The sequence below is a fragment of the Syngnathus typhle genome, linkage group LG10, assembly GCF_033458585.1.
Source record: "Syngnathus typhle isolate RoL2023-S1 ecotype Sweden linkage group LG10, RoL_Styp_1.0, whole genome shotgun sequence".
Taxonomy (NCBI): Eukaryota; Metazoa; Chordata; class Actinopteri; order Syngnathiformes; family Syngnathidae; genus Syngnathus; species Syngnathus typhle.
Window position 1 is genome coordinate 5,809,983 of NC_083747.1, and position 26,563 is coordinate 5,836,545.

The window sequence follows — 26,563 nt, forward strand, 5'->3', positions numbered from 1 at the left end:
AAAGCACAATACTATAGAAGTCCGAGTATTTTCTGGGAAATTCATTCTTTTTTTTTAAACTTTATTAAATGAATAAAACATTTTAAAATGTCAAATCCATTGCTGGAGGGGCTTCATCTTTACTGAAGCATTAGCGACTACTGCTGGACAGAGAAGACATTGCAGGTAAAACTGCTAACAAAAAGAATACAAACGCTTGCACAGTGGCTGAGTCAAAGAGTCTAAGTTGTGTGTATAGAATTTGTATCATTACGGGACAGACAGTCATGTTCTCACAGATTTCTGCAGAAACGTGCACCTGTTGATCATGTTGGTTTTGGGGGAAATAAAACAGTGAAAGAATAAAATAGAATAAGAACAGTCATATATATTAAACATAAGGAACCAAAATCATGTAAGAGGGTCAGGCCTTGACACAAACCTGAGCTCTGCCGCTTTTCCTGCATTACTAACCACCTTTGAAAGTTATTCAAATGTTGACCCCCAAAAATGAAAAAAACAGGCCATGTGCTGCAAATGCGTTCTAATTTGGACACCCTAGGCCAAAATATTGTAACTCGCACAACAACAGAAAAACTCTTTGATACAAAAATACATTTATTTTTGAACGACTTTACCGATCAATAAGCAAAGAGTTAGAAAACAGATACCACAGAACAATTCAGTTTGAGTATGAGTTATGAATTTGCACACACGCACACACACAGGCACAAAGAAAATTCAACGGTTACAGCAAGTTTTATCAAGAACCTTTGTCGTCCACCACATAAGACTCGAATACACACGAAAACGTTAATGGCCAGACACAACAAGGGAGGACATCAGACAGACGTTAGAAATGACACAAAGTCCCAAAAATGACCTCTGCTCATAGGTTGAGCCCTTCGTGTAGGGCCAGGTCATGCATGTATGCATCCCATACTTGGAAACTGTCAACTACACAATTATTAGATCACGTGTTAGCACTGTTACATGACACTTTGGACTCACAGAAATAGTGTCAAATGTTCATTCCAACTAAAAAAAACAACCAATATTCACACTGTGTTGACCATAAATGCTCAAATGAATAATGAATCATTCTCTCAATCTGATCTCCAAAAATAGTAGAGACCTGTGCTAAGTGCGTTCATTAAGCAAAATAGCAAAATAGACTCATTTGTGCACAGGAGAGTCCATGTTGTCACATATTTGCGTGTTTTAGACTAAGGAAGAGTTGATACAACTCATGCTCAAGATTTTGGCCAAGAATTTGTCCAACGCAACAGAAATGCCAAATACACACGCAGTCACTGGCTGTAATGATGACAGCTCTGACCTATAACGTCATCCCGCTGTAGCCCAGCTCCGAAGCCTGCCAAACTGCGTTGTCCCGTGGGCAGTTATTGTGGCAGACGCAAGTCAGGATCACCATGACTGGCCTCTTGCTGGTTTTACCGCCAGCGCAGGTAAAATCCGCCAGGGCGGTCTTGGTTCTGTGTGGGGTGCAGCAACGGCCGTCCGTGCAAGAGCCGCAGTAGCGAGGTTTGTAAGCCTGGACGCTAGTGCAGTTCTTGTAGGAGAGATGGACGGCGGTGTCGCTCCTCACAATCCTCTGGCATCTACCGCCTCTCTGAAGAGACATTTTAGTTTGACATTTAACCCTTATTCTTTGTACAGACATGTTCAGCCCAGGCCAAGAATATTGTCAAAATATTTTAAATTATGAACTACTTGTATAAAGTGTGTTTGACCTAAATAAATGGGTGAGTAATTTTTATATACACTATACATTTATTCATTCAGGCACTGGCAGGGCGTTATGGTGGGCCAAGGATATCTCAAATCAAGGAGAAAAATACAAAATCAAAACATTTTGATAAAGATTGGATATGTGGTTATATATTTCAAGGCCCCTGCGCCCGCCCTCTTGCTCCGCCAGGTGCGGATCCATGCCTCAAGGCCCACACTCCAAATAAGCACAACGCTGAGGGTACCTTTGGTTGCAAGAGCGCTGTCTGGTCCTGCTGCTCATCGCAGGGTCTGATCATGCACAACCGGCTCTGCTTCACCATCTCACAACGGCGGTTCTTGTTTGTGACCCTGGTGGACACCCCCATGCCGCACGTTCTGGAGCAGGCTCCCCACTCAGTGGTCTGCTCGATGCAGTTCAAGCTGGGGTCCCAGGAGTCAAAGTTCACCGATTCCTCCTGACGAAAGGCTGCGGGAGCACATGTAGGAGAAGCAGGTTAAAAATACTGAAATAGCCTTTCAACTGAAAAGATTTTGAAGAACCACGTTAGTGTTTCATATTCCGGGTGGAGGTGAGACCACTCTGTCCTCTGTGTTGCGTTTTAGTCCGGCCTCTTCCTCTGACAGGTCAGAGCTGAGTAAACAACCTTTCAACTCTTGAGTGTCTCACACAAGTGTAACACCAGGATTGTGTGTTCCAAGTCTAGGGACGACTCTATGTCTGCTTTCGGCACAGTCGTCTAATAAAACCCACAACGGGAGATTTGTTACTTAATTCACTGCTACAATTACAAGTTCTACAAAAGGAACCCATTTGAAACACTTTGATATTTAAAGGTCATTCTTTTCAAATGATACAGGAGTCGGGCCCTTATATCATGATATTCTCGGAGGTATTCAAAATATTGCAAAAAAAGGGTGTGGGGAATCCTGAAACTGCATAAAAATTCACAGAGTTCTCACTCTGTCCTCGACAAAGCTTCATGGAAAATATTTTTTTGTTACCCAACTCTCTTATAGATAAACTAGATCAGATTTCCCCCCATGGACGACAAGAACAGCCCACAGAGCTGTTCTAAAAATACCTCACCAGTTTTGAGACATGGTGATTTTCTATTATTCTCTACCAAATATCAAAAGACTAATCTCTCACTGCATCAATTATATTTTGGGATGATGATCATCCAAACGACAGACTGTTTATGCAACTCTTGTAAAAAGTCTGCTCACCTGCCATAGCAAAGCCTCCCAGTGCGCTGGCTTCGGCCGGGGGATCGCACACCCACTTCTCGCAGCACTCGCCGGGGACGTGGACCCGGCGCGGCACGGGGCAGTCGGGCCCTGGTAGCATGACGTCTATATTGCAGCGAGGGATGCAGCCGATCTGTCCATCACGACACATGCATTGGTGCTTGCAACTGGGGAAGAAGGTCTGGCCGTTCTGGTAGACCACACCGTCCAGAACACAGACGTCTCCTTCGTGAGCTGAAAGACCATTGTACAATCATGTTGGATTGATTTTCAATACAATCGAAAATTACCGTGGATACCGCACAAATTGACTCACCCACACATACGCCTGTGTTTTTGTTTTTGCCAGAGGTGAAGTTGCACTGCAGGCCTTTCCGTGAATCACAGGGGTTGGTTTCGGAACACGCCTGACCTTTCTGACGAGCGCATACAAGGCAGCAGGCGCAGTCGTCCAGGATCAGGGGCACTCCGGGGAGGCAGATCGGGGGCTCGTCCGGGCACTGGCATCTCTGCGTACACGCTTGGGACCAGGCTAACGTAAGCACCTGATTGGGCGAAACAAAAAAAGTTTCCACATTTACAAATGTAAGGAACAAATGCAAAGTTGGAAGGAATGACAAGTGTCATCACACAATCTGTTAACATCGAAGCGGATCCCGTGATCCATGTGATTTCTCTCAGCCAATCAGTCGAATTGCTGATTAGAATTAAATGAGTGTCGTGTTGCATATTTGGTACTAGTTCAAATATGAATTAAAAACACTATGTGTTTTATTGATAGTCAAACACAACATTAAAATGGATTAAAAAATATCCAGTGAAAATAATATATTCTGAAAAATTCTCATTCCTACCTGTGCTGTAAAGCAAATAAGAAAAAGAGCTCTATCACACATCGTCTCAGCGCTGGGGGGAAAAAAAAAAAAAATCTTCCGTGTAGAAATTGTCTCTGCTGAAGCTGTCTTGAATGCTTGGATTGAGGGTTGACGTTTCCCTCCTCTCTGTCTCTAGCTTGCGTTAAAGCAGAAGGTTGAAATCTCTTTGTCGTTGTGCATCAGGGCCGAGGAGGGGAGGACTTTATATAGAGGAGCTATCCCACGGCCACCATGATGACCAATCGCAAAGAATGTGTGCCAGAACACCCAAAGTGTTTGAGGAGGGCCTTTTTTTTCTTTTTTTTTTTTGGACATTCCGCCAAGAGACTCCTCACAGGACAACTTACACCCTAAAATCCAAACAAGTGCGGAAGACTGTTTTAGTGTATTGCATTAAATTGAAAACTGAACACTGTCATAACTGAGGAGCAGTTAAAACATGCTAGCTAAAAATACAGCGACACAGAAACAGATAATGATTTAAAGTGGGAAAAAAAATCCATGCATTTTCTACTGTATGCCCTCGACAACACATTGTGCTGTACTAGTTTGAACATATATTAACAATAATTCGAAATGTTAATGGTGCGCTTTAAACTTTTATTTCACTGGAACTATATTAATTAAATCTACATATGAATTCCCATCTCCCTCACAGTTTTCTCTGTGCTTTTATTTGTTTTCTCTTGTTCCACCAGTTTCATTAAGCAAATTGAAGACTCCGGATTGTGAAATCATTTTGTCTGTCCAGTTTGGACCTGGCCCCTTGCCCAAAATCTGCTGGGATAAGAACCAGCTCACCCATGACCCAAATGTGGAAAAGTAGTAAAGAAAATGAATGGAAGGATGATTGCATACATGAACAAGTGTCTGTCAGTCAACCGTCTGTTTTTCCTATTTCCCTTTGGGCGACATGAATGGAAGCTTCCATTTCCTAGTTCAGGATGTTTGTGTCATCGTGTGAGGATTCCCTTTGGTCCATCTGCTTGCAGGTGATGAACCTTTGACCTCTTTCCCTGGGTTCTTCTTGGGAGGGCGCACATGGAAAAGCCCGTTATATCCATAGGGATCTTGACTGTTTCCATTAATAGATACGTTGGGAAACTTTTGGATGGTCAGCAGCTTGGATCAGTGGGAGTCTGACATGGAGCTCACCACATCTGCTCAGAGGTTGTGTTGTAGTGTGGCCCCTGCTGAGACAGAAGGATGTATTTACACATCAATCATCATCTATACCAGCGGCTCCCAATACCGTGAGAAATAATCAAGTGTGTTGTGAAATACTAACCAATTCTACTTCATTAATTTTTTGATTTTAGGATTTTGTAAACTATTTTACAAAGGATGATCTCATCTGGGGTCCCTTCTCAAGGTTTCTCTTTTTCCCAGTTGTGTTTTTTAAAGTTTTTCCTTGCTCTCCTGGGGGTTATAATAAGGGGATATTGAGAATATTTGCCAGTTGTGGGCAGCTTTAAGATCTTTCTAAGGTCTATATCGTAAATAAACCTGACTTGACTTCCATAAGATGGCTGAAGAGTACAATTAACCAGTGCATGCACCTGTTGCCCTAAAATAAAATTACATTGTAATATTGTTGTTTGGAGGTGTTTCATGAGATTTTTTCATGAGATTTTTTTTTTTAGTCCAGTATTGGCTATCTTGTGTGTAAGAGGTGAAGCGTTCCCAAGGTCTTTCTTTGTGTATACAGTATAGCGTGTACAATATACTATATATATATGTCAGCGAAAGAATGTTGAACTTAACCGTGCGGCCGTGTTTGCGTACTGTGCCGCCTCGATGACTCCTCCGTTGGTCAACCTGACACAAATGACGTTGGCTGCATTGAAAAAACTCTTTTGACTTCACCTTTACTTGTGCACAATTGAAGTTTACGATGCAGTGAAGAATATCTTCCCTTTACTGAATGTATTTGGTTATAAATGATCGTATAACATCTAATTCAACTTGTATTTATGTGGGTAAAAAGTCCATTTCAATTAAATAGTGGTCAGACGTCAATATAAAGAAGTTACTTTGGGAATATCGCACAGGTTAGAAGAGCCAGATTACTGAACCACATGCACGGTTGCCATGGAAATTATAAATTGTAAATACTTTTTACGATTTATTACCGATTACTTTACCAGTGGTTGATGAATGACATTTTTCCCCAAGCCCAATGTGGGCAAAAAGTGAACATATTGAGGCTTATTTACAGTGGAACAGCCTGGCACAGAATGTGTCATATCAGAATGAGGTGGGAAGTCTGCATACGCACATTCATGCTATCTGTGAAATAGCTGAAGTGAGGACTTGAAGGAGACGGTGGGAGCATAGACGAAAGCAATGATGTCGTCATGCGAGCAAGATGAGCGGAAACACTGCCCAGTGACGACTTCACGCCATCTGAGGACGTACCTCGCACCAGATGTTATGATCACACTCGGACAAAATACACTTTATTCAGTGGAAGGAAATGTTTAACTACCACTCTGAAATGGGGTTTGACACCATCTTTTCCAAACAAAGACACATCCACCATGACCATAACCATGACTGCCTGCAACCTGCCGAAGGGCTTTATGCACTTTCTCAAGCGGTCGGCCCACACGTGAGCATACCGCCCGTGAGAAGTCGCCCAGAAGTTGGATATCATTAAACATGGACGTATGGGACAGACTTCAAGATTTGTCTTGTTACTTACCACGTTCACTGTAAAAAAAAGTTTAACCCCCCATTTTCAGTTGAGTCTGAAATATATTATGTTTTATATTTTCCCTGATGATGATTATTATTCATTGAAGGTGCGCCTTATAAGCCGGTGCGCCTTATTGTGCGGAAAATACGGTACTGCAAACAACATATGAATTAGAACTAGATTTATATTATTGTTTACGTACAAGGTCAGATTGAAGCACCTTCTTTGAAAAACTTCCAAATGTTAATCTCGAGTGAACCACCAATCTGTCACGTTTTTCCTTTCTAGTTATGACAGGACACCCCGTTGCGGCCTTACAGTGTGTCAGGCAGAAGCCATGCTTGGACGGGTTCCCTGCCATGAAGATGTTTGTGTTGACTTCCTCAGATGGAGGACTAGGAACATATGGTTGCCACGTGAGCGGGAAGGACTGCGTATCAAAATAAATCTAGTATTCCAATTTATGAACTCATTTTCAGTTAGTTCAAGTTAGTAATTCTAGACCAGCACACCTAAAGAGAACTAAAAGCAAAACTGCAGAACCGTAATTAAGGAAAATATTGGCCATTTAGGCATCGTATACACACGCACACATTTTTCCTTGTAATGCCTCGTTTTACTGAAAAGACCATGAGAGCAGAAAAAAATCCTTGTGTTGTGATAAATTCTAAAACTATTTCCCCTTCTTTTGACCTGTTGCTTGCCCATCATAGCAATGCTGGTGTAACCACGGTAACCTTCGACCTGGCCCATCCATATATTGTCAGTTATCTTTAGGACGTCACTCACAGGTTCCCCCGAAGTGCGTTTTGCCCCCCCTGTGGCATTTCAAGAGCGTCTGTGTTGGGTTTCACCTAGGAGAGGGGAATAAACGCAAGCCCAGGCTGCGTCACACTGAGACTTTAAGGGTTACAATTTACTGCCTCTGTCTTATTTGTTGTTTACTTAGCCACCAACCTTTGGAGGAAAAGACAAAGGAGTTAAAGAAAAGAGAGAAAATATACGAGGAAGGAATTCAGGGGTGACGTGTGTCTATAAGAGCCCAGCACCATGGCCTTTTGTCAACTTATACAAGTTTGGTGGAGAGCATCTCAACAAATGCAGAAAAGTACATTTATTTCAATAGTGTATTTTAAAAGGAAACTTCATCACGTAATTTTATCAAACACATTGGAACAAACATTTCAGAAATCCAAATCATCCTAATCTCTAATAATAAAAATATTTGCACGCGGTAATATGCAAGCAATGAAATTAGATTAGATTCAAAACTTGACTGAGAATCCTACATTCCTGATGTTGCTTTGACAACACAGAAGCATTGAAGAGTTTAGTTTCAGACATACTGATTTTCAGAAAAGCAAAAACACTGCATTGTTTTATTTTCACCACTAGACGGCAGCACTGTGCAAGGTACTATAAAGGGAGTCCAACAAAGCAATGGCCCACAAATCTTGAAACGTTTATTTCAAAACCAACCAACTCAAGTGGTTATGTTGTTTTGTTGTGGACCATCCGTAATTAAATCATCTAAACTGAGTTACCATTGTAAACATTTGTTTTGCTCGCTGAGCGAAGATGAGTTTTCCAAAGAAGCATTCGTGGAGAATAACATCATACAATGACTATTTGAAATCTGACATTTATCTTCAGCATATTAAAATGGGACCTGGTTAACCTGCCCCTATTATTATTATTACGTATATAGCATTAACAATTTTTCTGGTCACAAAATAATAACAAGCACCATCTCTTTGAGTATTGACAGACAGAGGTTTAGCATTCAACGTGCATCCTTTGGGGTTTCTTTGTGATCCATTAGCAAGTGGACATGAGGATTATGGTCTCACAGAAACTGAAGCTCTCTTAATGGGAAGGTGTTTGTTCTAGAGCAGCTGTTAGGCAGCTGCTTAACCCTCTCAAATACACACACCAATTCATTGCACACTGAAAATGTGACACTTGTTTGCAAACAAATAAGATACGACATCTCTTTTTGATAGCTACACTCAGTTCTTTCTGGCCCTGCAAATTATCCTAATGTGGTAGAGTAGAAAAATTGACCCTACATTATATCTTGCCCACACGTACATAAACCTCGCAGGTGGAATTCTCTGGGGGGGAAAAGAGTGCACTCAAGCTTTTAGGTCCACCCCATTGCCTCCTTTTAGCAGGTTTGAACAAACATTATGTATGATAGCTCGGGAGGCATTGTTCAATGCTCAAATGTTCTCAAGATGAGAGATAAGTCCAGTACTTTACTTTTTTTTGTAGGGGCGGGCTTTGTTTTATGTCATGTTACAGTATAGTATAGTATAGTATAGTAAGTTGGTCATGGAAACCAATAGACAGCAATTCATTGTTTTCTTTCATTTGAAGTGATATGTGCCTTACATTAAGTCCCCCCCCCCCCCCATAAAGGAAAACTAAAATGAATAATTACGCAGCACAAATGTTCCTTTTAACCACAGGCGTCCACTTTGCATCGTTTAATTTGACCTTTAACATGCACAATACACTTTTTACTCCATAGTATCACAATGTGTTTTTTCATCATAGTCAAAGAGACACTTCACTGATGGATCAATATCCCAGATGAACAGCATGATCTGTCTCCGCTTCATAAATTACATCCATGCTTTTGGAAAGCTAACAATAATAACACAATGCTCTAGAAGTGCACCTAAGCCATGTGCTTCACCCCCAGACAAAGCATAAGCTCGTTTTTCTGAATCTTTCCATCCTTGTTGACATCGCAGTGACGCAACAAAACTGCTCGCAGCTTATTCAGCTCGGGACCAGTGAGGTTGGGCTGGTGATCACACAAGAGGAGAGAACATGTGTAATTGATACAGAAGTATCACTGTTAAAGTAATGTAAATAATCATTAAAAAGTGATTCTTAATACACAATTCTGTATAATTCACATTTTTAATTCTGAAATGTATGCTTTTGTTTTTCAAGCCTCATTGGGAAATAAAATGAAGCGTGGCTGTTTTGATGTGATCTGATATGTTCTTACCCGGACCAGTTCCATCATATCTTTGACAAAGCCGTCCACCTCTGCTCCCTCCAATGCGCCAGTCTTGTTCTAAAATAGCGGGCGGAGTGAATGAATGAATGAATGAAAAACACACATTGCCTCTGTTTGCATGTCAGCATGGATCAGCCGAGTAGGACGGTCACCTGCTGACAGTGGCTGTGAAATGACTCAAATCGTGCAATATAATGTTTTGCCTTGGAGAGGAGCTATACCAGCCTCCAGAGCACTGAAGACAAAAGACGCTTAAGTCGAACGAGTTTTTCAAGATTGGAGCCATCACTTATATCATGAGCAATGTTTTGGCAGTGAACTTTAAAATGTTAGTAAAATAGCTACCGTATGTACAAACTGTTAACTGTCACTCCAAGTTGAAGAGAATCTTTTATATTATATAGTCAACCAAGTCAGTCCTTATAGTTTAAAAATGTTCATATATATATGCTATACAATACCAATGTTGCTGTTTTTTTGCATGCTGTAAACAGAGTGGCAACGATTGAAAATATATAACAATACTCATAAACAGATATATAAACTGAACAGCGGCTATTGCAGATATAAGTTATCATAGACTGTATTTTGTATGCAAAGGTCTTTTTATGATGTGGAAAATAATTTTACTGCAGCAATCTTCTTTGTGTACCATCTCATGTGCAATTGGGAAATGTATTATAGTGTCCTCAAGTGGCCATGAAGTGCATACCAGAAGGAAAAGCAGAATGAAACTGTATAGTATTTACGTTCTAGTTGTTTGTAATCGCTGAATTCCTATCTCTTTTTATACAGTAGTTTTAATTATAAGAACACAATAAATAAATGTATTGGTGTTTTTGGGGTGCTGGAATGCTGCAGCTGTTCACATTGACACATACATGACTACATACAAGTTCTCATCTTAGTTCACAAAGAATAAAAGAAGTCTATCAATGCAGATAAGATAGAAAATGACCTTGTTATTTCAAAGTGTAAACCTCCAACCTAATGGATGTTTTACTTCATTAATGAGCTTTGGCTACGCGGCTCAGCCGTTTAATCAGCACCATCGCTGACCTTGCATAGTATTTTATATTTAAAATGGAATACATGAATAAGTAAAGTGAAAGGTGTTGTATTGATTAAAAGCAATGTTACAAGCGCTATGGAAACTCTTCTTGTGGCCGTGTAGCGATGCAGTAAATTAAATGCACCGGAAGCTTTTAATGATGTATTGTAAAGGTTCTTGACACTTATTGGAAACCTAAATCGTACTTACAACGTCATAATGATCAAAAATCTTCTCAAAATCTCGCTTTCGCTCCGCTGTACTGCCGGCCTGGAGAATACACACATAAAGTTGTTCAAATAGGAGCGAGTGAATTCAATGAAAATAACAATATATGTATTTATATGTCATGTTTTATTATGCAAAGTGTGACACGTACGTCCAACTTGAACTGGAGCAGAAAATTCTCTTCTAAAGCCAAGATCCTGTTTGAGCACAATATTATCATACCGTCAGTATAAAGAGTCATAAAAAAATAGATGTTATAGAAGTTAAAGCTCCAGGTACATTTGCATAATTTGATAGGATCCAATAAAAAAAAATGATGAATGAAAAAAAATCTCAATTATTATTGGGACTGACAAATTTCCATCACACCACCAAATCAAGCTGACACAAAAAGGATTATATTGAAATAATGTCGATATCAGCATGGAAGTACGGTGGCCTTTAAGTCATATTGAGAGTCATTGTAATATAATTTTAATAAAAACAAATTGTTACCCAGCCCAAAGGCGGGTGTATCTTAATAAAGCCAAACATATTTATTTCGACTCCATCCTATATGTTGAAGTAGGTTGATTAAAATAGGCAATACCAAAAACAATAAAATAATTTTCAACTGGGATTGTTGTTTGTGTACCAATTATAATACAGATACATTCTTCAAGGTGGCACGGTATGTATCATTTTCCAAAATGTAAAATTATTCCTATATTTATTAACAAAAATATCACTGACATTCTGCTAAATCAAAAATACACAAAAGAAGAATTACACGAAGCCTAACTTTTACTTTTACCCGCAGCATTTGTTCTCATGACAACCAAGATGGAGCTCCGGTATGGGATGAAGTGAGCAGGTATTCTGTGTTTTTATCATTTTTTTGTTGGTGTTGTATTTATCCTCTAGCAACTCTGTATTTCTTGATGCATTTCTTTGTATCTTTATGTGTGTATGTATTATATTTTTATTTAAAAGCAAGTTCCAATTCTGAATTAGCACTGCTAGGATTGTTCAAACATCGTGAGTAGGTTACTATGGTAGCCAACACTTCACACATGAGTCATGCACTTTTTTTTTTTTTTTTCTGGTTACATACCTGGCCAAGTCATTCAGGTCCAAACGGCCGTCCTTATTCTTGTCAAAGATTTTCATCTGCGGCACAAAGTATGTGATGTGATGTATGATTAAGCAACCATTTTGTCCGTTAAGAATCAGCTCAAATAATTGACGGGAGGTGTGAATCATACCATTGTGTCCGTGTATTCCTCCAGCTTGGCAGGTGACACTTTGCGACCATGCTGTTGGAACAGGTCTTTCAAGAAAGCCTACAAAAACAAAAAAGATTTTTGCATTCAGGGATGATTTTACTTTAAACCTCGCAAGTGCTTAAAGATGACAAATATGTCGACCTGAAAGCGGAAGGACCGGAAATATCAGCTGAGGCTTTTACAATACCTTTCCCTTCACAAAGAAATATGCTTCAGCTTGCCATTGGCTTTTGTTTGTTACCTTCAGTTCCTGAGCTGAAATGTAGCCGCTGCAGTCCACATCGTATTTCCTCCAGATCTGCGGCGGCCGGGAAAGTGATCGATGGCATGAAACAGGATTTATTAGGGAGGATGAGAAGAGTGAAGCCATTGTGATACACTACGACTGAAAAGGATCATTCAAGTGACATTCAAGTTTGATGAGAAATTATAGAATTATTATTAAAAACAAAATTCCATCATTGATGTACAAAAATGACCCAACAATGATACAGTGTAGTTTGAGAGTACCTTCTACTTCTTGAATAAAATAAACAATGTGATCCAAATATGAAGATTCATTGTGAATGCTTCTTCAGATGATAAAATATGGTTCCTCATTTGATAAAGGGCATCTGCCACCCTTTTATAAAACATGCACTTAAACCCAACAATTTATGACCATACGAGTGAGAGGCTTCACCTGCATAAAGTCGACACTGTTGTCAAGAGGAGCTTCTCTGTGGAAAATCAACAGGAAGTTCTCCGTCTCAGGTAAGATCATGTTAGCCAACTGTAAAACCAAGCCCACAATTGAGGGTGAACTTTCTTGTGCTCCCAAACAATGTAAATGTTCACTATTGATTTCACATTTAAAGTGTTCCAATATAGTAAACGTGAGATGATGGAAAAAATAAAGTCAGCTCCTATGCTCCTCCACAAATAATTATTGAATTTATAGGAACGCAGACACCACCGAGGGAATGGAAATGTCTGTTTGGACCGACTCACCCCAGCTCTCACTCCCTTCTGTCCTTTAATAACATTATCGTATGTCCATTAGTAGATTAAACCATGGCCGCTGGCATCAATCTCATTGAAATAGCTCGCGGTTGAGTCGGAAACAAACGCAATGCACCAATCTTGGCTGCCAAATGCACACTCTGGCCTATCAGAGAGGATGCAGCAGCTTCTTGAGTGCTCGGCTCACTTCCTTCCTAATTCTGCATCTGCAGTTAGAATAATAGTAGGTGGAAAAGAAGACATTTGAAGCTGAGAATTTGGTGTGACTTAATTGCTTGACGTTGTCATGAGCGGTTTAGAATCATCATCTATCTGACTGCTCACAACTAAATCAGGCAAAAGTGGAAAATTTCAGGCCGCGTTTTCAAATAGATTGGAAAGAAAGAACCCCGTGCTTGACTGGTTTCAATTGAATTGCATGTTCAAGTGGAGCCTGGGAGACATTGTCATCTTCAAAGCGTGACTTTAAATCTCAGTTGTCAGTTAAGTAGCTATTAGATTAAATGAAAAAGTCTCCCTTTGAAAATTGAAAAGATATCTGAATAGTACTTGACAAGGGCTTAATGTCAGTCAGTCAGAGAAAGCCCCCAGAGCAGATTTAACAGAATTAAGGCTTATGTCTTTGTCATGGTAACACGAATTAAATAAAAGACAGAAGTCCGGAGAAGCAGCGGAAGAGGAGAGCGGCGGGAGTTTTTTGTCGGACAAAAGCGTACCATGAATGCTTTTAATGGTCAGTCGAAAACAGAGGCAGTGGTGTTTGTTTTTCTGTGAATGTTCACAGAAGTAAGAGCGGAGGAAGGAACCAATTACTCAATCCAAATGTAGCACTTTGCTAGAGACTTTGTAGAGAGTAGTTGTACCAATCAAGAACTTGTGGTGCCTTTGACAATTTAAAGAAATAATAATAAATAAAAGAAAGTGGCATGCTGCTGCTAATGGAGTACCTCCTGGATCTGTAGTTTGCCATCAGCAGAAACGTCATAGGCGGACATAAACCTTTGCTTCAGCCTCTGGACCCGCTCTTCAGTCACTTTCTCCTGCAAGGACATGCAAGTGACAGTTGTAACTATTTAAGTTTCCAAAAGAGTAAAGGTGTGTCACCAAGCTGTAAAGAGGAAGGAAAGGCATGTGCATACATAGACAAAATGCACCTGCATTTTTTTTTATTTCAATATACAGTTTAAACCTATGAAGTAAGTAACGATGGAAACATGTATGATTGGAAAAATGATGTTCCGAGGGGAGAACGCACAGTCTGCAGAGGAGCATGCTGGCGCCAGATCCATTAGAGAAAGGCCAGTGTTTGTCTTCAACATCATTCTTCTGTCAGGAACCATTTGATGTTGCTAGGCAATTTTTTTTTCTCCATCTCACAGACTGAACTGGCCCTTCATGGAAGACGAGGTCATTGCAAGGTTCTTCTCAATTTGGTCGATAACGAAAAGATCACTTTGGAAAATGTTTTCATGTGTGGGTCATGGAAATATGTGCATCTGTACAATATGTTTTTTTGTTGTCCTTGACCTTGTTATCCAAAGGAAGAAAAAAAAATCCTTGCTCCACCAGTGTCTGTTTGGGAATCACTTGCTTAGATTATACAGGTGCACTTATTGACTGTGTATTTGATACTGACTCAAATAACAAGAGGTTTGTGTGTTTATCAGAAGCCGCATCACAAAACAGTGCCCTTATCCTCGTGGCTTGCACGCTGGAAAGCAAACAACATGCGGTCTGTTGGTTTAATACAATCCCATTTGTAACCATGCTGAGCACACTCACACCGTGCAGACATTCATTATGAATTTACAGACTGCAAATGTAAAGTGACATCACTGACATAACTGCCATGTGTAGACACAGCAGTGCATTTCCGATTCATAGCTGAGTCATTCATCAGGTGCATTCATCGGTAAATCAGACGAGTGATGAAATGTTAAGTGAACTGTTGTCATCACAGGTCTACCAAATGAGTTTAGAATGTGGACTAACCTTTGGCCCCAGTCTCTTCATCATGTGACGGAAAAACTCATCCAGCTCCTTGCCCTCAATGTAGCCGTTGTCTGAGAAAAAAACATTGGCATGTTACCGTTTTATTTTAAATAATAGATACCTCAAATAAGTTACTGTTTCACTATTTGTCTTACTACATATGTCCAACCTCTGTGACTGCACTCTGTCATAGAATAACAAAAAACTGCTGTTATTCTGTTACATCTGTTCAGATGCAAAATAACAAAATTAACCAAGATTACTTTGCACGCACAAAATTGCATTCAGAGTTGTAAGATTAAACTTTTCCTCATAAACCACTGAATCAGAGCACATTACCTTTAACAGATGCTTGGAAATAAAAATATGTGACTCATTATACTTACCATCTGCATCAAAGTGCTGCCAGATTTCCAAGAAACCAGCAGCGTCCAGTTTGTCAAAGGCACTGTCCATTGTTTTTTTTTTTTTCTTCACAGAAAGACTCCTGCGGTGAAAAGTGGTTGCCTTTTAAACTCTTGCTTGAATGATATGTGTTCTAGACAGAAACCACACCCCTTCTCCATGTGGGAACTGCGCACGACACACGCGCACACACACTTCTAATGAGTTGTTAGTGAATGCCATCTGGTGGTTATGAATTTGAAAAGCACAACAATAAAGTGTACACACGTGGATACAACAAAACAGTTTGTATTATGCAATTATTACTTTAGCCTGTGCAGTAGAGTTTAAGTCTGAGCCAAGAATAAATTAATTCCCATGACATTCTTTCTTATAGGGAGATATAAAGTCAGACACCCAAGAACTAGATTTGGTTCTCTTAAAATGGTTAAAAAAAAAAAATAGCACCACATTCCAAAGCCTGTAAAATGATTTTAATCAATGTTAATATTCACATGGACACCAGCAGGACAGTATGAAAGCAACACAATGATCCCCAAACTAAATCAAGATGTAAGATGTGCAAATATGTCTTCAGTATTTATGTGAAAATGTTGCATACACCCCCCCCGCTTTTTTTTTTAACAAATTATGAAAGAATGGTTAAGATTTAATACATTTCATAGCTGACACAAACAAAGACAACCCGCTTTATAAACAAAATGTACAATTTAAGAGAGAATTTTGTGGACGTTATTTTGAATGTTACAAGCAATGTACCAAACTATGCAAAAAAAAAAAAAAGTCACAGTGTCCATATTACGTGTATGCATGACACATACACACTTGTAGACTTGACGCTTGATTCAGGCTCGATTCAGTACAGTACAGTACAGTGCAGTGCACATCATGCAGTCTCTCTCACTCTCTCACTCACTCGAGTTTACTGTTATTTTGTCTGCAGCAAACTTGTGCACCTGTGACCTGACATCTTTTTGGAGAGAAAAAAAATACATAAATTAAATTGGCATCATGCCAGTGAAACTATTTACAAAAAGAATTATTTGCATGATTAGTTAAGAAGCCATTCTACAAGAAAGACTGCAAAAGTTCTTTTGGAGCCCACTTAACACTTGTGCTTCCACCACTCTTAATCTTTCTCTTAAATCTGCAAGCTATGGCAATCCAAACTGGACCTCATTTTTTTTTCTACTGCATTTTGCAGTGCATGCATTGGAACGTGGCGGTTGTTAGGCTGTGTACAAAATAGCATTTGTTGCTTTTTAAGATGTTTTGTGCTGTTTAGGTAAGCGTCCAGACGCAACGGAAGAGCACCGAGATCAAACCACAAACACACTCCATTTCAGGATCATTTTGGATCAAATGTTACACTTTGCATTCAAGACAATTAAGGTTGAAAGCCCTAAGTATGTAACATTTTTGATGAGTGTCAATAGATGGCGTCACACTGCGTCTTGAACTCAGCAATCGGAAGGACAACAGGACAAAAAGTGGCATGCAACACAACAGCTTTGTATTCTAGCTTGAAACTAAACGAGACTAACTCACATGACTTCCTTTCCTATAAACATAAAGACACCCCTAGCAAGTTAAAGGGTCACAAGAATTTTTCCATCCACAGAAAGTGAATGCTTGTTTGTTAACAGTGCTGAAGCCTTCGTTGATTAAAAGCTCAAGTGTACTGCAGGGTCGGCAAAGGTCAGTCACCAGTGAGGACCAGCGGTGTGGTGACTGTTCGGTCCAGGTAAGCTACATTAGTGTGATTTGTGAGTGCTGAGATGCTTAGCAGAAACCTGTATTATCCTGTAAAAAAGATGGGTTGCATAATGGATTCACCAAAAAAAGTATTTTGGCAAAAAGAGATTCAGATATTTAGAAAAATTGTTGGGTGGCGGACTGTATTAAGCTTCAAGTAAAGTACCGCGATAGGATTAGTTTAAGCAAATAGATCATGATATTATTATTAAAATCATTTCACAACCTCTTTTCAGAGTTCCCAGCCCATGCTTGCTTTCCATTGAAAGTACGTTCATGCTTCTGTTTTTAGTGGTTTTAATTAGTCAGCTCAAACGATTAATTGCCTGTAGAAATGACATATTTCTGCAAGAAGAAGGAAGCTCTTAGTGAATGTTTGGTTTAGGGTAGGTGACATCAGAAAGAGAGTTGAAAAAGTTATTCTGGGGAAAAACACCACTTTGGTGTAATGATTCATATTAATAGGTTAACCGTAACCAAGTGTTTCATCATTTGTACAACTTAATATAAATACAAACTATTGCTCATATTGCCTATTCGATCATTTGCAAATGAACAAAAAAAAAAGGTTAATTTTTGCATTAAATGCGATAAATTCATATTAAAATAATTTCTTTGTCGCCTTTCTCCCCAGGGTCAGAGTTCTTTTTGCCTGCTTTGTCCTTATCTGGATTTGGAGATGCCCCCTTTCCCTTGAATGGGCCGTGGTCATCAGAGTTGCTGCGCTGATGGTTGGAGCGTTGAATGGGCTCAAACACGGACGCTTTCTTCCCTGAATGACGACAGAGGGTAATAATAAGGACTTGATTTAAAAACAAAAAAAAAATCAGGCTATTTTCTGTTTCATGGGGATGCCAAACAGACTGAGGCGTAGGCGTGATTTCAGAGTGCCAACAGGAATAGCGGGAAAAGCATCCATGCTACTTCCTCGTATCCCGCAAAGCAAATTAAAAATTGATCTTAAAACGAGACTTCTTACGAGAAAAGACACACAAGACTAATGCCATGTAACGTGAGCCATGGCTACTCACCTTCCTGAGTAGATTTAGGAGCAGAACCTCCTGGCTGCAGACTATTGTGGCCCTCTTTATCTTTCTCTGGTAACACTTTCTTCAGCGATGGGAGACCTGCCACTTTCGGAGAAAGCCTGCCTCCGTTGGGTGCTTCTGAGCTCTCATCTATTTAACACATACGCATAAGTATTACTCACTCCCATCACTTTTGACGCAAAGCGGGTTTAATAATACCTATGCTCCGACTGCTGGAGGTCCTCGGTTTCTGAGGAAGGGAGGGCCGGGAGGACGGAGTGGGCTTCGTTCCCAGGGGCATTGCGGGTTTGGGACTCACTGGCCCCCCAGGGGAGCCAGAAGAGGACGGAGCCCGGGGACGAGGAACGGGATCAGGCTTTGTTTCGACACGGACTGAGGTCTTCTCTGGAGAACCTGGAAGTGGTGACGGTGATGACAAAACTAAGTGCAAAGTAACTTTCCAAACACCTCGTAATTGTTGCAACTCTAATAGTAAAATAAGAAATAAGCATGTTGAATCACCTGTGGCATTGCTGTCAGGTCTGTCAGGGCTGGAGGACTAAAACACAAAATTTGGATTTTTAAAGATCATATTTAACCCATATTCTTATGCAGCACGTCATTTGTAACCTCAAAACCTGCACTTCTTTTTTTTTTTAATGACATCAACTTACCTTATGTGCTCTCCTCTCCTGCTTGGCCTTCATTTCCGCCAGGAGCCCGCCACCCATCATCTGCATGCCGGGGTACCGCCGGCCTCCCTGGGGACTCCCTCGGCCGTCGGAGCCTTCCCACGGCTCATCTATGGAATCGGGAGTCCTCAGCTCCTCTGAACGTTCCGAGCCGCTGCTGTAGTCTGTCGGCTGTGAGCGAGTGGACGAATCTCTACTGAGTGAACAGGACATATTGAAAATACTTGAGTTTCGAGCTGCAATATCTTATTTCTTTTTTTAATTTTACATGAGCGGCACAGGTGCATACAATGACTTAAATAGTACCTGGACTTTGGCTCAGGTGCTGGACTTTTTACTGTCGACTTTGGAGAGGATGGTTCCTCAGCGATGCTGGAAACTGACACTAAAGAGGTCGACGATGTGGCTGAGGATGAAGGGGTCACCTGATTTTTCTCTAATTTTTCCAACTTCTCAGATTTATCCGACTTGGTAGAGCGTTTGATCAGGTTGAGGAAGCCTCCTTTGCTCTTCTTCTTCTCTCCATCGTGAGATTCTGAGCCCTTTATGGAACGTCTGGGGAAAGAACAATCCAACATTTGAGCAAAAATCCAAACCTATGAGAAAGGAAGAACAATGTGTCTTACTTTGAATCCATCTTGGTGACTTTTTTTGAGAAAAATTCATCCACACCTTCATCCACCCTTCCCATGAGGCCATTCTGCTCACCATCCTGGGGTGGGGCGCTGCTCATTTGCTTTGAAAACAATAACAAGAAAAAAACATTAGATCATCAAACCAACACCTATTGATTGTCTTTAAAAAAAAAAATACACTCACTGGTATCTTGCTGGAGTGTGTTTTCTTGTTCCGACGAGGTCTTTGCTTGGTAAAGTGCTGCAGCTTCTTCTCTTCCTCAGACGGGAGCTCCAATATCCCTCCCGGCACACGCTGCTCCCCTTTCGGTAAGGGCTGAGAGGGAACTGGAGGGCTGAGTGACGGAGGCGGCGTGTCCTCCACATGCACTGGTACGTCCTCCAGTGCCTTGTCCAAGTCAAACTCCATCTCTATTGATAGTGTTGAGGAAAGTGGAGCAGCAATTGAGACACATTAGCTTAACATCACACACACACATATATATAATAAACATGGTTATTCTTGTGATTAGAGTGCAGTGGGTCTTCTCTTTATTTTAATATAGTCACTTATAAAAAAAATTTAGTTTAAAGACAGAATTGTATGCAACTTACCAAAGGCACGAGACACAGGTCTCAGCATTCTACTATGGATGCTTTTTCTCTTTGTCTTTGGAGTCATCTGTAAGACAAGAACATACACATTATGCTTTGTATGTATTTTTTTTTTTTTAATTGAAAGAACAAATAATGTTTTTTATCCAGTATACCTCTGTGAACTGCGATTCAACTGTGGAACTTGGCATTGGTTTTTATTACTGACTCAAGAAAGTATTAGGTAACCCAATACAAAACATCAAATACAAAAAAAAAGTATCATTCGCACATTGTACTGATATATTGCATACACAAATATCAGTGTATTACATAAACCTTCCCAGTATTGGTAAAAAAAAAAAATCATCAACCAGAAATGAACAAATTACCTTTTAAGTAAAACACTCGTACACTCATCTGGATGAACATCTGATTGAGTGAAACTTATGCAAAGTGGACATGCTAGGCTATATCTGTGAATCTAACACAATTCCCAAACTGCTTCAAAATCTGGAATGGCTGTGACAGAAAGTGCAACATATGTAATATTTGCTGCTTCCGTTAGCTGTCGTCATTTTATTTTCGTGCTCCGAAGCAGGCCACGTTCCCTGTCTGCAGTTGGTAAAAGTGTTACGTATCTCCCCATATAGGTTTCACAGCTTCACATATAAACGGATATGTTTTATGTGGCAGATGGGTGCACTACTAAAATACAAATGGATTAAAATAGTGTTCGAGTGGGAAACAAATGAACACGTCCAGCTTCCGATCAAACTTAACACAGAACACTGTAAATGGTTGAAAACACGCATAAACACTACAGATCCTTGTTACAGATGACCACTGGCAAGCAGATTCAGTGGGGCAAGACAAGAAGCATCAATGATTACTTACACTGGTGCAGCACAGTGTCTCCATGTGGCAAAGGTGCAAGAAGAGGATGAACAGAGGAAATTGAAGAAAAAGATAGTAAAGCCTAAAAAGGCAAATTGGGGGGGGAACTGAGAGTAATAGCCCTAAACTCAGAAAAGAGGCTTTTAAAGGTGACATGACAGAGGATGAGGGGGTAAAAGAGACAAGAGAAACAAATGAGAAGTAAATGCCGCTTGATGATGAGGATTGTAACCTATTTTGTCTTTTTGTTCAGTCACATGAATGAAAACTTCATCAAAATAATTGACTTTTCAACTTTCCCTTACCATGCATGACTCCAGTTCATCCAGCCGCTCGCCCTCGAGGGTCTCAGTGGAAGCCCGTTTGGGAATTCTCTCCTCGGGAACATCCATGTCTATCGACTCTTGCTGCACCAAGGGCCGCCCTCTTCGCACGAGGTGGTCTGCCTAAGAGAGGGCAGGGATGAAAGCAACAGAGATAAATTGGTTCGAGCATGAGTAGAAAAATGTGTGTGAAAAGGGCGATGAGCTATTGATGAGTTTGAAGCAATCACAATTGTGATTGATTTACGCACCAAAGTGTGTTGGGAAGTGGAAAGAGCCTCTAAAATCTCATCAACGATGCGGTCAGACAGGAAGGAGGCAAGACTCAGCTTCACCTCACTGAGGGAAAAAAAAAAAACTTGTTCAAGGTCTATCCTCATATTACATTATTCATACAGTAAAGGCACTCACCTGATTTTATTGATGATATCAATACCAGACTGATCCAGGAGCGTTTTGGTGACAAAACTTTTAGGGATGACCATTTTGGTCGAACTGGCTTTCATGAGGTCTGAGCGCAGATGACTCCTTTTCATCACGTGAGGACACACAGACTCTGCGGCGTCCATCATAGACTCCAACAGTCTCTGGAAAGATTCATTGGAAAAGATGTAGTATTTGCCACAAAGACATTCAATTCAATCAAGAATTTTCATCTTTGTCCGGGGATCACTTTTCAGCTAGAAATTCTCATTTAACTGTTATGCACCTATAATTTATGGCGCACAATGGTCGACTAATACAAATATAATCTCAACTAATGAGTAAATAAACAGGCACAAATTGCATGTCTATTTTTTAACAGATATTTTTATTACTGTCTGTAGGTGGCGCCAATACCTTGTTTTTCTTCTATAAAACTCAACGAGAGTAACAGTTTGGATCACCTAATTACATCCAGAATGTATGTGTGTAGATAATGTCATCACATACCTGTAATTGTTGATCCATGACAGAAGTCACCTCACCAGCCATGGACTCCAATTTCTCCTGAATGGGGCCAACTGAAGCCTGGTGCACCTCCTCTCTCGAGGCTGAGCCCAAGTGATAGAGGTTTGGAAGGAGCTGTGAAGAAACGCAAAGGCGGAATCAATCGTATATATATATTAAAAAAAAAAGAAGTGTAATGATATATTTCCTTGGTTATGTACAGCAAAAGGTGCTTGAAATGCCTCAAAGATGAGTGAAACATAATGGTCTGGTTTCTGACCGTTTTAGAGTTCCTTGCATCTTTGATGAGGCTTTCAGCAGACCTGACATCTTCGAGGATGGCGTCAGTCTCAGAGTTTCTCAGAGAGTTCAGGTGATCCTGCACCTTCACACAAATCCGGTCCATCATCTAGACAACACACAGCAGGTAGTTTAGAGCCCAATACTGCATTAAAAGCAAAATGACCAATGTACAAAAAAATGAACAATTAGCTAAAATTAAAGCTAAGTGGTCCTTCTGTGTTTTTAAACCTGTTGTGTTGTTGTGGTTACGATGCCCTGTTGAAGACGATAGGCCTGCTCTTGTTGATATTTCCTGCTTTCGTGGTTTCTGTAGAGATAGTTTTCAATCTGTGGTGGAAACAGAAACACAAATAATGGGAGTGATAATGTATTTAACAAGGTTTGTCAGGCGACTGAAATCCTGGAGTACCATGAATACATTTCCTTTTGTTTTCCAGTTTGTGCAAACACTCCACATGAGAATACAAACGAGATAGATTGCGACTGATGGAACTAATGGAGCTTGTTAAAATACCTTGAGCAAGGCGTCCTCTGTCTTCTCTGGACTGGACTTTAGAGCCTGAGAGGCATCAATGATGGGGATGGGCATGAAACGGATAGTGAAGTTCCTATTAGGCACACAGCCAGAAGACAAAATTGAAATGACGTAAACAGATTGGACACAGTTATAAAGTACATGAGTGGAGATGCAAACAAGATTTGTTTTTTCATTCAGTCAAAGTCAGTTTTGTTGTCAATAGCTATGTGTCAGTTATATTTAGGGAAAGTTTCATAATCACAGCTATAGAAAACCACAATAAATCAACCTGTGTATTTTCAAAATCCAAGTAAATGAAAACAGCCATTTTGTTGTGTTTTATTTGAGGAAGATCTTGGTAAGGGACAATTAATCAAATAATCGTGATAATAAATCAAATAATCGTTCTGTAAACTATACAGCCGTGTGTCTTATTTCAGTTCCTAAATCAGATCTAGGAAACCAAGAAACCACACACACTCTGTATTCTAGGTCATGTGCCTCAATCCAAATGGGTCTTCCTTTTTTCTTCAACAGCAAATTGGACACTTATTTTATAAATTCATGACACTTGACTCTTCCCACCAGATTTAGTAATCAAAGCAGTGTCAAGAGTGACAGTCTAACTTTTATTCATATCGTATATATTCATAACACATATATTATGAATGAATTTGATCTAAGGCGGGGTGTTTATTAATTTACTTTTGAATCTCCCAATTGTACAAGTCAATTAGGAATACTAAATATTGATTATCTGAGAATGTAATGTCAAGCATTATTAAAGCTTTTACTTTGAAAGGGTGACAGGGGGATATTAGCTTTTTATGAGAATCATTATTCATTCAAAAAAGAACGACAGGCATGAGGAAATTGAATTGCACAAAATATGCAGACACAGAATGGGAAAGAAAAATCTAAACCTATTTAAAAAATGAAACAGCGTGACAGGAGCTCGGGAGATATGCCTTCAGGAGTTTGTGATAAAAAAAGAGACGTCCCAGATGAAAATTTTGAAGGAGGTGCACACAGCCTGAAGACGATCATTCAGTGAAAAGTAAATAAACGCTGATCTGATGAATGCCTTCTCTAAAATTGTGTAAATGAAACCTACTTCTCCAGAGCTGTTGCTACATCCTGCAGACCCTGAGGACCAGTATTATTTTTGTCCCAGATCACCGTCCTGTAAAGATAAATGCACCGTGTTACACAAATGGCGGATGTACGTGTATTTACTGTCCCGTGGTAATCACCTGAGTTTCGAGTTAATCTGCAGTGCCTTTGCCAGCATCTTGGCACCCATGTCGCCCATGGCATTGCCGCTGATGTCCAGTTTGGTGAGTGACGTGTTGCTGCCGAGCGCATTCAGAATAATGGTCAGATCGCTCTTCAGTCGGGAGTCGGCCAGAGACAAAGAGGTGAGAGGCTGAAGAGAAAAGAAAATCCTCTTAAATATGGAACATTCATATCTTTTTTTGGCAATCTCAAATAGATTTTCTATCAAACATTTTCTAAATAAGACGTCTTTAATGGAGCCTGTGTGCTTGTCAAGGCTCATTTCTTAATAGTAATGTAGAGGTTTAACCCGTCGAGAATACTTGCTCAACACAATAACAACAAAGGCGGAAAATTATTATTTCATGCCTTCTTGAAAGAGAGGTGCAGAGGGAATTATTCACAGCCCGTGTTTGCACACAGTAGACATTACACATGCAAATGTAACCAGACACAAGTCTCATTTGTTGTCCTTTTATCGTGCTTTTGTCCAAAATGTTTCTCAATCTTGCCTCTCAGTCACACACAGATGGCTGCAGGGCAGCCAAGCAAGGTGGGCCGTCTGACTCAGTGCCACATGCTGTGTAACAACAAAGCGCAGAGTGTGACCCACTTAATCTTGAAGAAAGAATCAGTGGGCTTTGCATACTGGGTTTAACTCCTTTGCAAAATGAAAACGTGGGAACAAAGCAAGTAGCAGTGCCAACCACATCTTGACAATTTGAGAGCAATTGTGGACTGCAATCACAAACATCGACATGTGTTGGAAGAAAAATCTACTTATTAAACCCATTTCTCCCCCTTGGATATAAAGAAATCAGATTCCCTTATTAACAGGGTGAAATTAAGAAGTCATTACCCAGGGTTAACACACCCCGCCCTGTTTAATTAAACTGGGGAAATGAGTAAATGTATAAAAAAAATAGATTGCCAAATTACAGCGTGATTAACCATTCTTCAAAAAGATTGTGCTGCTTCATGCTGGGCAATACATTTTATATGATCTGTTAATGTAGATGATGAAATTGTCATTGTATTCGACTCAAACACATTTGTTTGAGTGGTTCTAATTGTTCAATCTCTGGCAAGATGGCATGGAAATAGCTTGAAGTCAGATGGTGTTTGTATGAAATCATAAATATCAGTAGGTCAAACCTGTCCTCTCCGGAGGACATATGTAAACCTGAATATCTCTAATCCACTGCGTAGTATTGAATTAACCTTTGTGTTCTATAGACCAGTTTCACCTGAATGGGGTTCCGATATACACTAGTGTGGAAACCGTCACATTTTCAAAATAAAAAATACTTTTCACTATTCCAATTAATTCACAAAGATTTGGGAATTTCAAAACAAATATGATTGGACAATATTTATTTTTGCTTGACAACAGTTGGCAAAAGTACAAATCAACTTAAAAAAACACATACCGTCCCATTTATTTAAAAACAAAAAAGGAAGCTAATGTTATCCAATAGCCTGTTTGCATATCTTCTATTTCCCTATACTCTGAGCCGGTGGTTTGACCAAGACAAAACGTTTTTGTCCCCTTGCTTGTCATCTGTCACTTCCTCTCTGTCTGCATGCGTGAACATTGTATTTGACCCGTTGCCTTCAATCAATCGTTACACTTCTGCGTAAAACTTCTCACTCAGATGATCAGATTACGCACATTGGTCTCCTGCACCTAATGACACATCCGCACGCAGACAATTCCCCACTCACCACTTCACTGTTGATATGACTCATGCAGGAGACAAAGAAGGGCGAGTAGCCATTACGGAGTGAGATATCAGAAGTGCAATGGATCGAACGAGACACTAAGATACAATAAAGTATCAATATTTACACATTCAGCTGATCAAGATAGGGATTTCAGTTTACACAACGCCCAAGCGATAAGAAGCAGTCAACCTTACAGCCATCAAATTCCAATGCAGCCTAAATCATGTGAGGCTTAACTGTCAAGGGAATGGTTCTTGCAGAATCAGACAAATAAGGAAATGAAAAACTCACCGACTCTTCCTCCTGGATCATGTGAACCAGACTGTCCAACACCGGGGCGAGGTTTCTAAATCGGATGGACGGCAAGAGCAGAGGATG

General features: G+C 40.1%; 3 protein-coding genes across 5 annotated transcripts in view; all 3 read right to left on the reverse strand.

The window, feature by feature from the left end:
- LOC133160493 (CCN family member 3-like) lies at positions 1 to 4,020 on the reverse strand. Its single transcript, XM_061288189.1, has 5 exons — positions 3,837 to 4,020; positions 3,299 to 3,527; positions 2,962 to 3,216; positions 1,977 to 2,200; positions 1 to 1,612 (listed from the first exon to the last, which is right to left on the reverse strand). Exons 1-5 carry the CDS (start codon positions 3,876 to 3,878, stop codon positions 1,319 to 1,321), a joined length of 1,044 nt encoding a protein of 347 aa, XP_061144173.1. The 5' UTR covers positions 3,879 to 4,020; the 3' UTR covers positions 1 to 1,318.
- A 4,990-nt stretch (positions 4,021 to 9,010) lies between these two features.
- scgn (secretagogin, EF-hand calcium binding protein) lies at positions 9,011 to 15,675 on the reverse strand. Its single transcript, XM_061288086.1, has 11 exons — positions 15,514 to 15,675; positions 15,128 to 15,198; positions 14,083 to 14,175; positions 12,816 to 12,905; positions 12,375 to 12,431; positions 12,113 to 12,190; positions 11,962 to 12,017; positions 11,020 to 11,065; positions 10,851 to 10,910; positions 9,578 to 9,646; positions 9,011 to 9,367 (listed from the first exon to the last, which is right to left on the reverse strand). The coding sequence occupies exons 1-11, from the start codon at positions 15,581 to 15,583 to the stop codon at positions 9,239 to 9,241; spliced, it is 819 nt and encodes a 272-aa protein (XP_061144070.1). The 5' UTR covers positions 15,584 to 15,675; the 3' UTR covers positions 9,011 to 9,238.
- A 315-nt stretch (positions 15,676 to 15,990) lies between these two features.
- LOC133160438 (F-actin-uncapping protein LRRC16A-like) overlaps positions 15,991 to 26,563 on the reverse strand; it is a 31,741-nt gene continuing 21,168 nt past the window's right edge. Inside the window, exons 20-38 of one of the 3 annotated variants that reach the window (XM_061288082.1) lie at positions 26,477 to 26,531; positions 24,439 to 24,611; positions 24,300 to 24,368; positions 23,183 to 23,276; positions 22,897 to 22,995; positions 22,646 to 22,774; positions 22,369 to 22,500; positions 21,847 to 22,022; positions 21,687 to 21,774; positions 21,418 to 21,558; positions 20,237 to 20,303; positions 19,827 to 20,053; positions 19,634 to 19,743; positions 19,314 to 19,562; positions 18,990 to 19,200; positions 18,838 to 18,874; positions 18,535 to 18,729; positions 18,319 to 18,465; positions 15,991 to 18,059 (exon numbers count right to left, since the gene is read on the reverse strand). In XM_061288082.1, the coding sequence (XP_061144066.1) occupies positions 17,884 to 18,059; positions 18,319 to 18,465; positions 18,535 to 18,729; positions 18,838 to 18,874; positions 18,990 to 19,200; positions 19,314 to 19,562; positions 19,634 to 19,743; positions 19,827 to 20,053; positions 20,237 to 20,303; positions 21,418 to 21,558; positions 21,687 to 21,774; positions 21,847 to 22,022; positions 22,369 to 22,500; positions 22,646 to 22,774; positions 22,897 to 22,995; positions 23,183 to 23,276; positions 24,300 to 24,368; positions 24,439 to 24,611; positions 26,477 to 26,531 (2,575 nt within the window). In that variant the 3' untranslated portion in view covers positions 15,991 to 17,883. Of the gene's footprint in view, positions 18,060 to 18,318; positions 18,466 to 18,534; positions 18,875 to 18,989; positions 19,204 to 19,313; positions 19,563 to 19,633; positions 19,744 to 19,826; positions 20,054 to 20,236; positions 20,304 to 21,417; positions 21,559 to 21,686; positions 21,775 to 21,846; positions 22,023 to 22,368; positions 22,501 to 22,645; positions 22,775 to 22,896; positions 22,996 to 23,182; positions 23,277 to 24,299; positions 24,369 to 24,438; positions 24,612 to 26,476; positions 26,532 to 26,563 lie in introns of all 3 variants that reach the window. The other 2 variants (XM_061288081.1, XM_061288080.1) reach the window with 2 other exon arrangements.

Excerpts from the sequence above, each read along its gene's own strand:
- LOC133160493 (XM_061288189.1), bottom strand. The coding sequence starts at position 3,878 with ATGTGTGATAGAGCTCTTTTTCTTATTTGCTTTACAGCACAG. Across the intron at positions 3,217-3,298 it reads AAACACAGGCGTATGTGTGG|CTCACGAAGGAGACGTCTGT; the intron begins GTGAGTCAATTT and ends ATGGTCTTTCAG. Across the intron at positions 1,613-1,976 it reads CAGCGCTCTTGCAACCAAAG|AGAGGCGGTAGATGCCAGAG; the intron begins GTACCCTCAGCG and ends ATGTCTCTTCAG.
- scgn (XM_061288086.1), bottom strand. The coding sequence starts at position 15,583 with ATGGACAGTGCCTTTGACAAACTGGACGCTGCTGGTTTCTTGGAAATC. Across the intron at positions 12,191-12,374 it reads TTTCAGCTCAGGAACTGAAG|GCTTTCTTGAAAGACCTGTT; the intron begins GTAACAAACAAA and ends TTGTTTTTGTAG. Across the intron at positions 11,066-11,961 it reads GACCTGAATGACTTGGCCAG|GATCTTGGCTTTAGAAGAGA; the intron begins GTATGTAACCAG and ends GTGCTCAAACAG.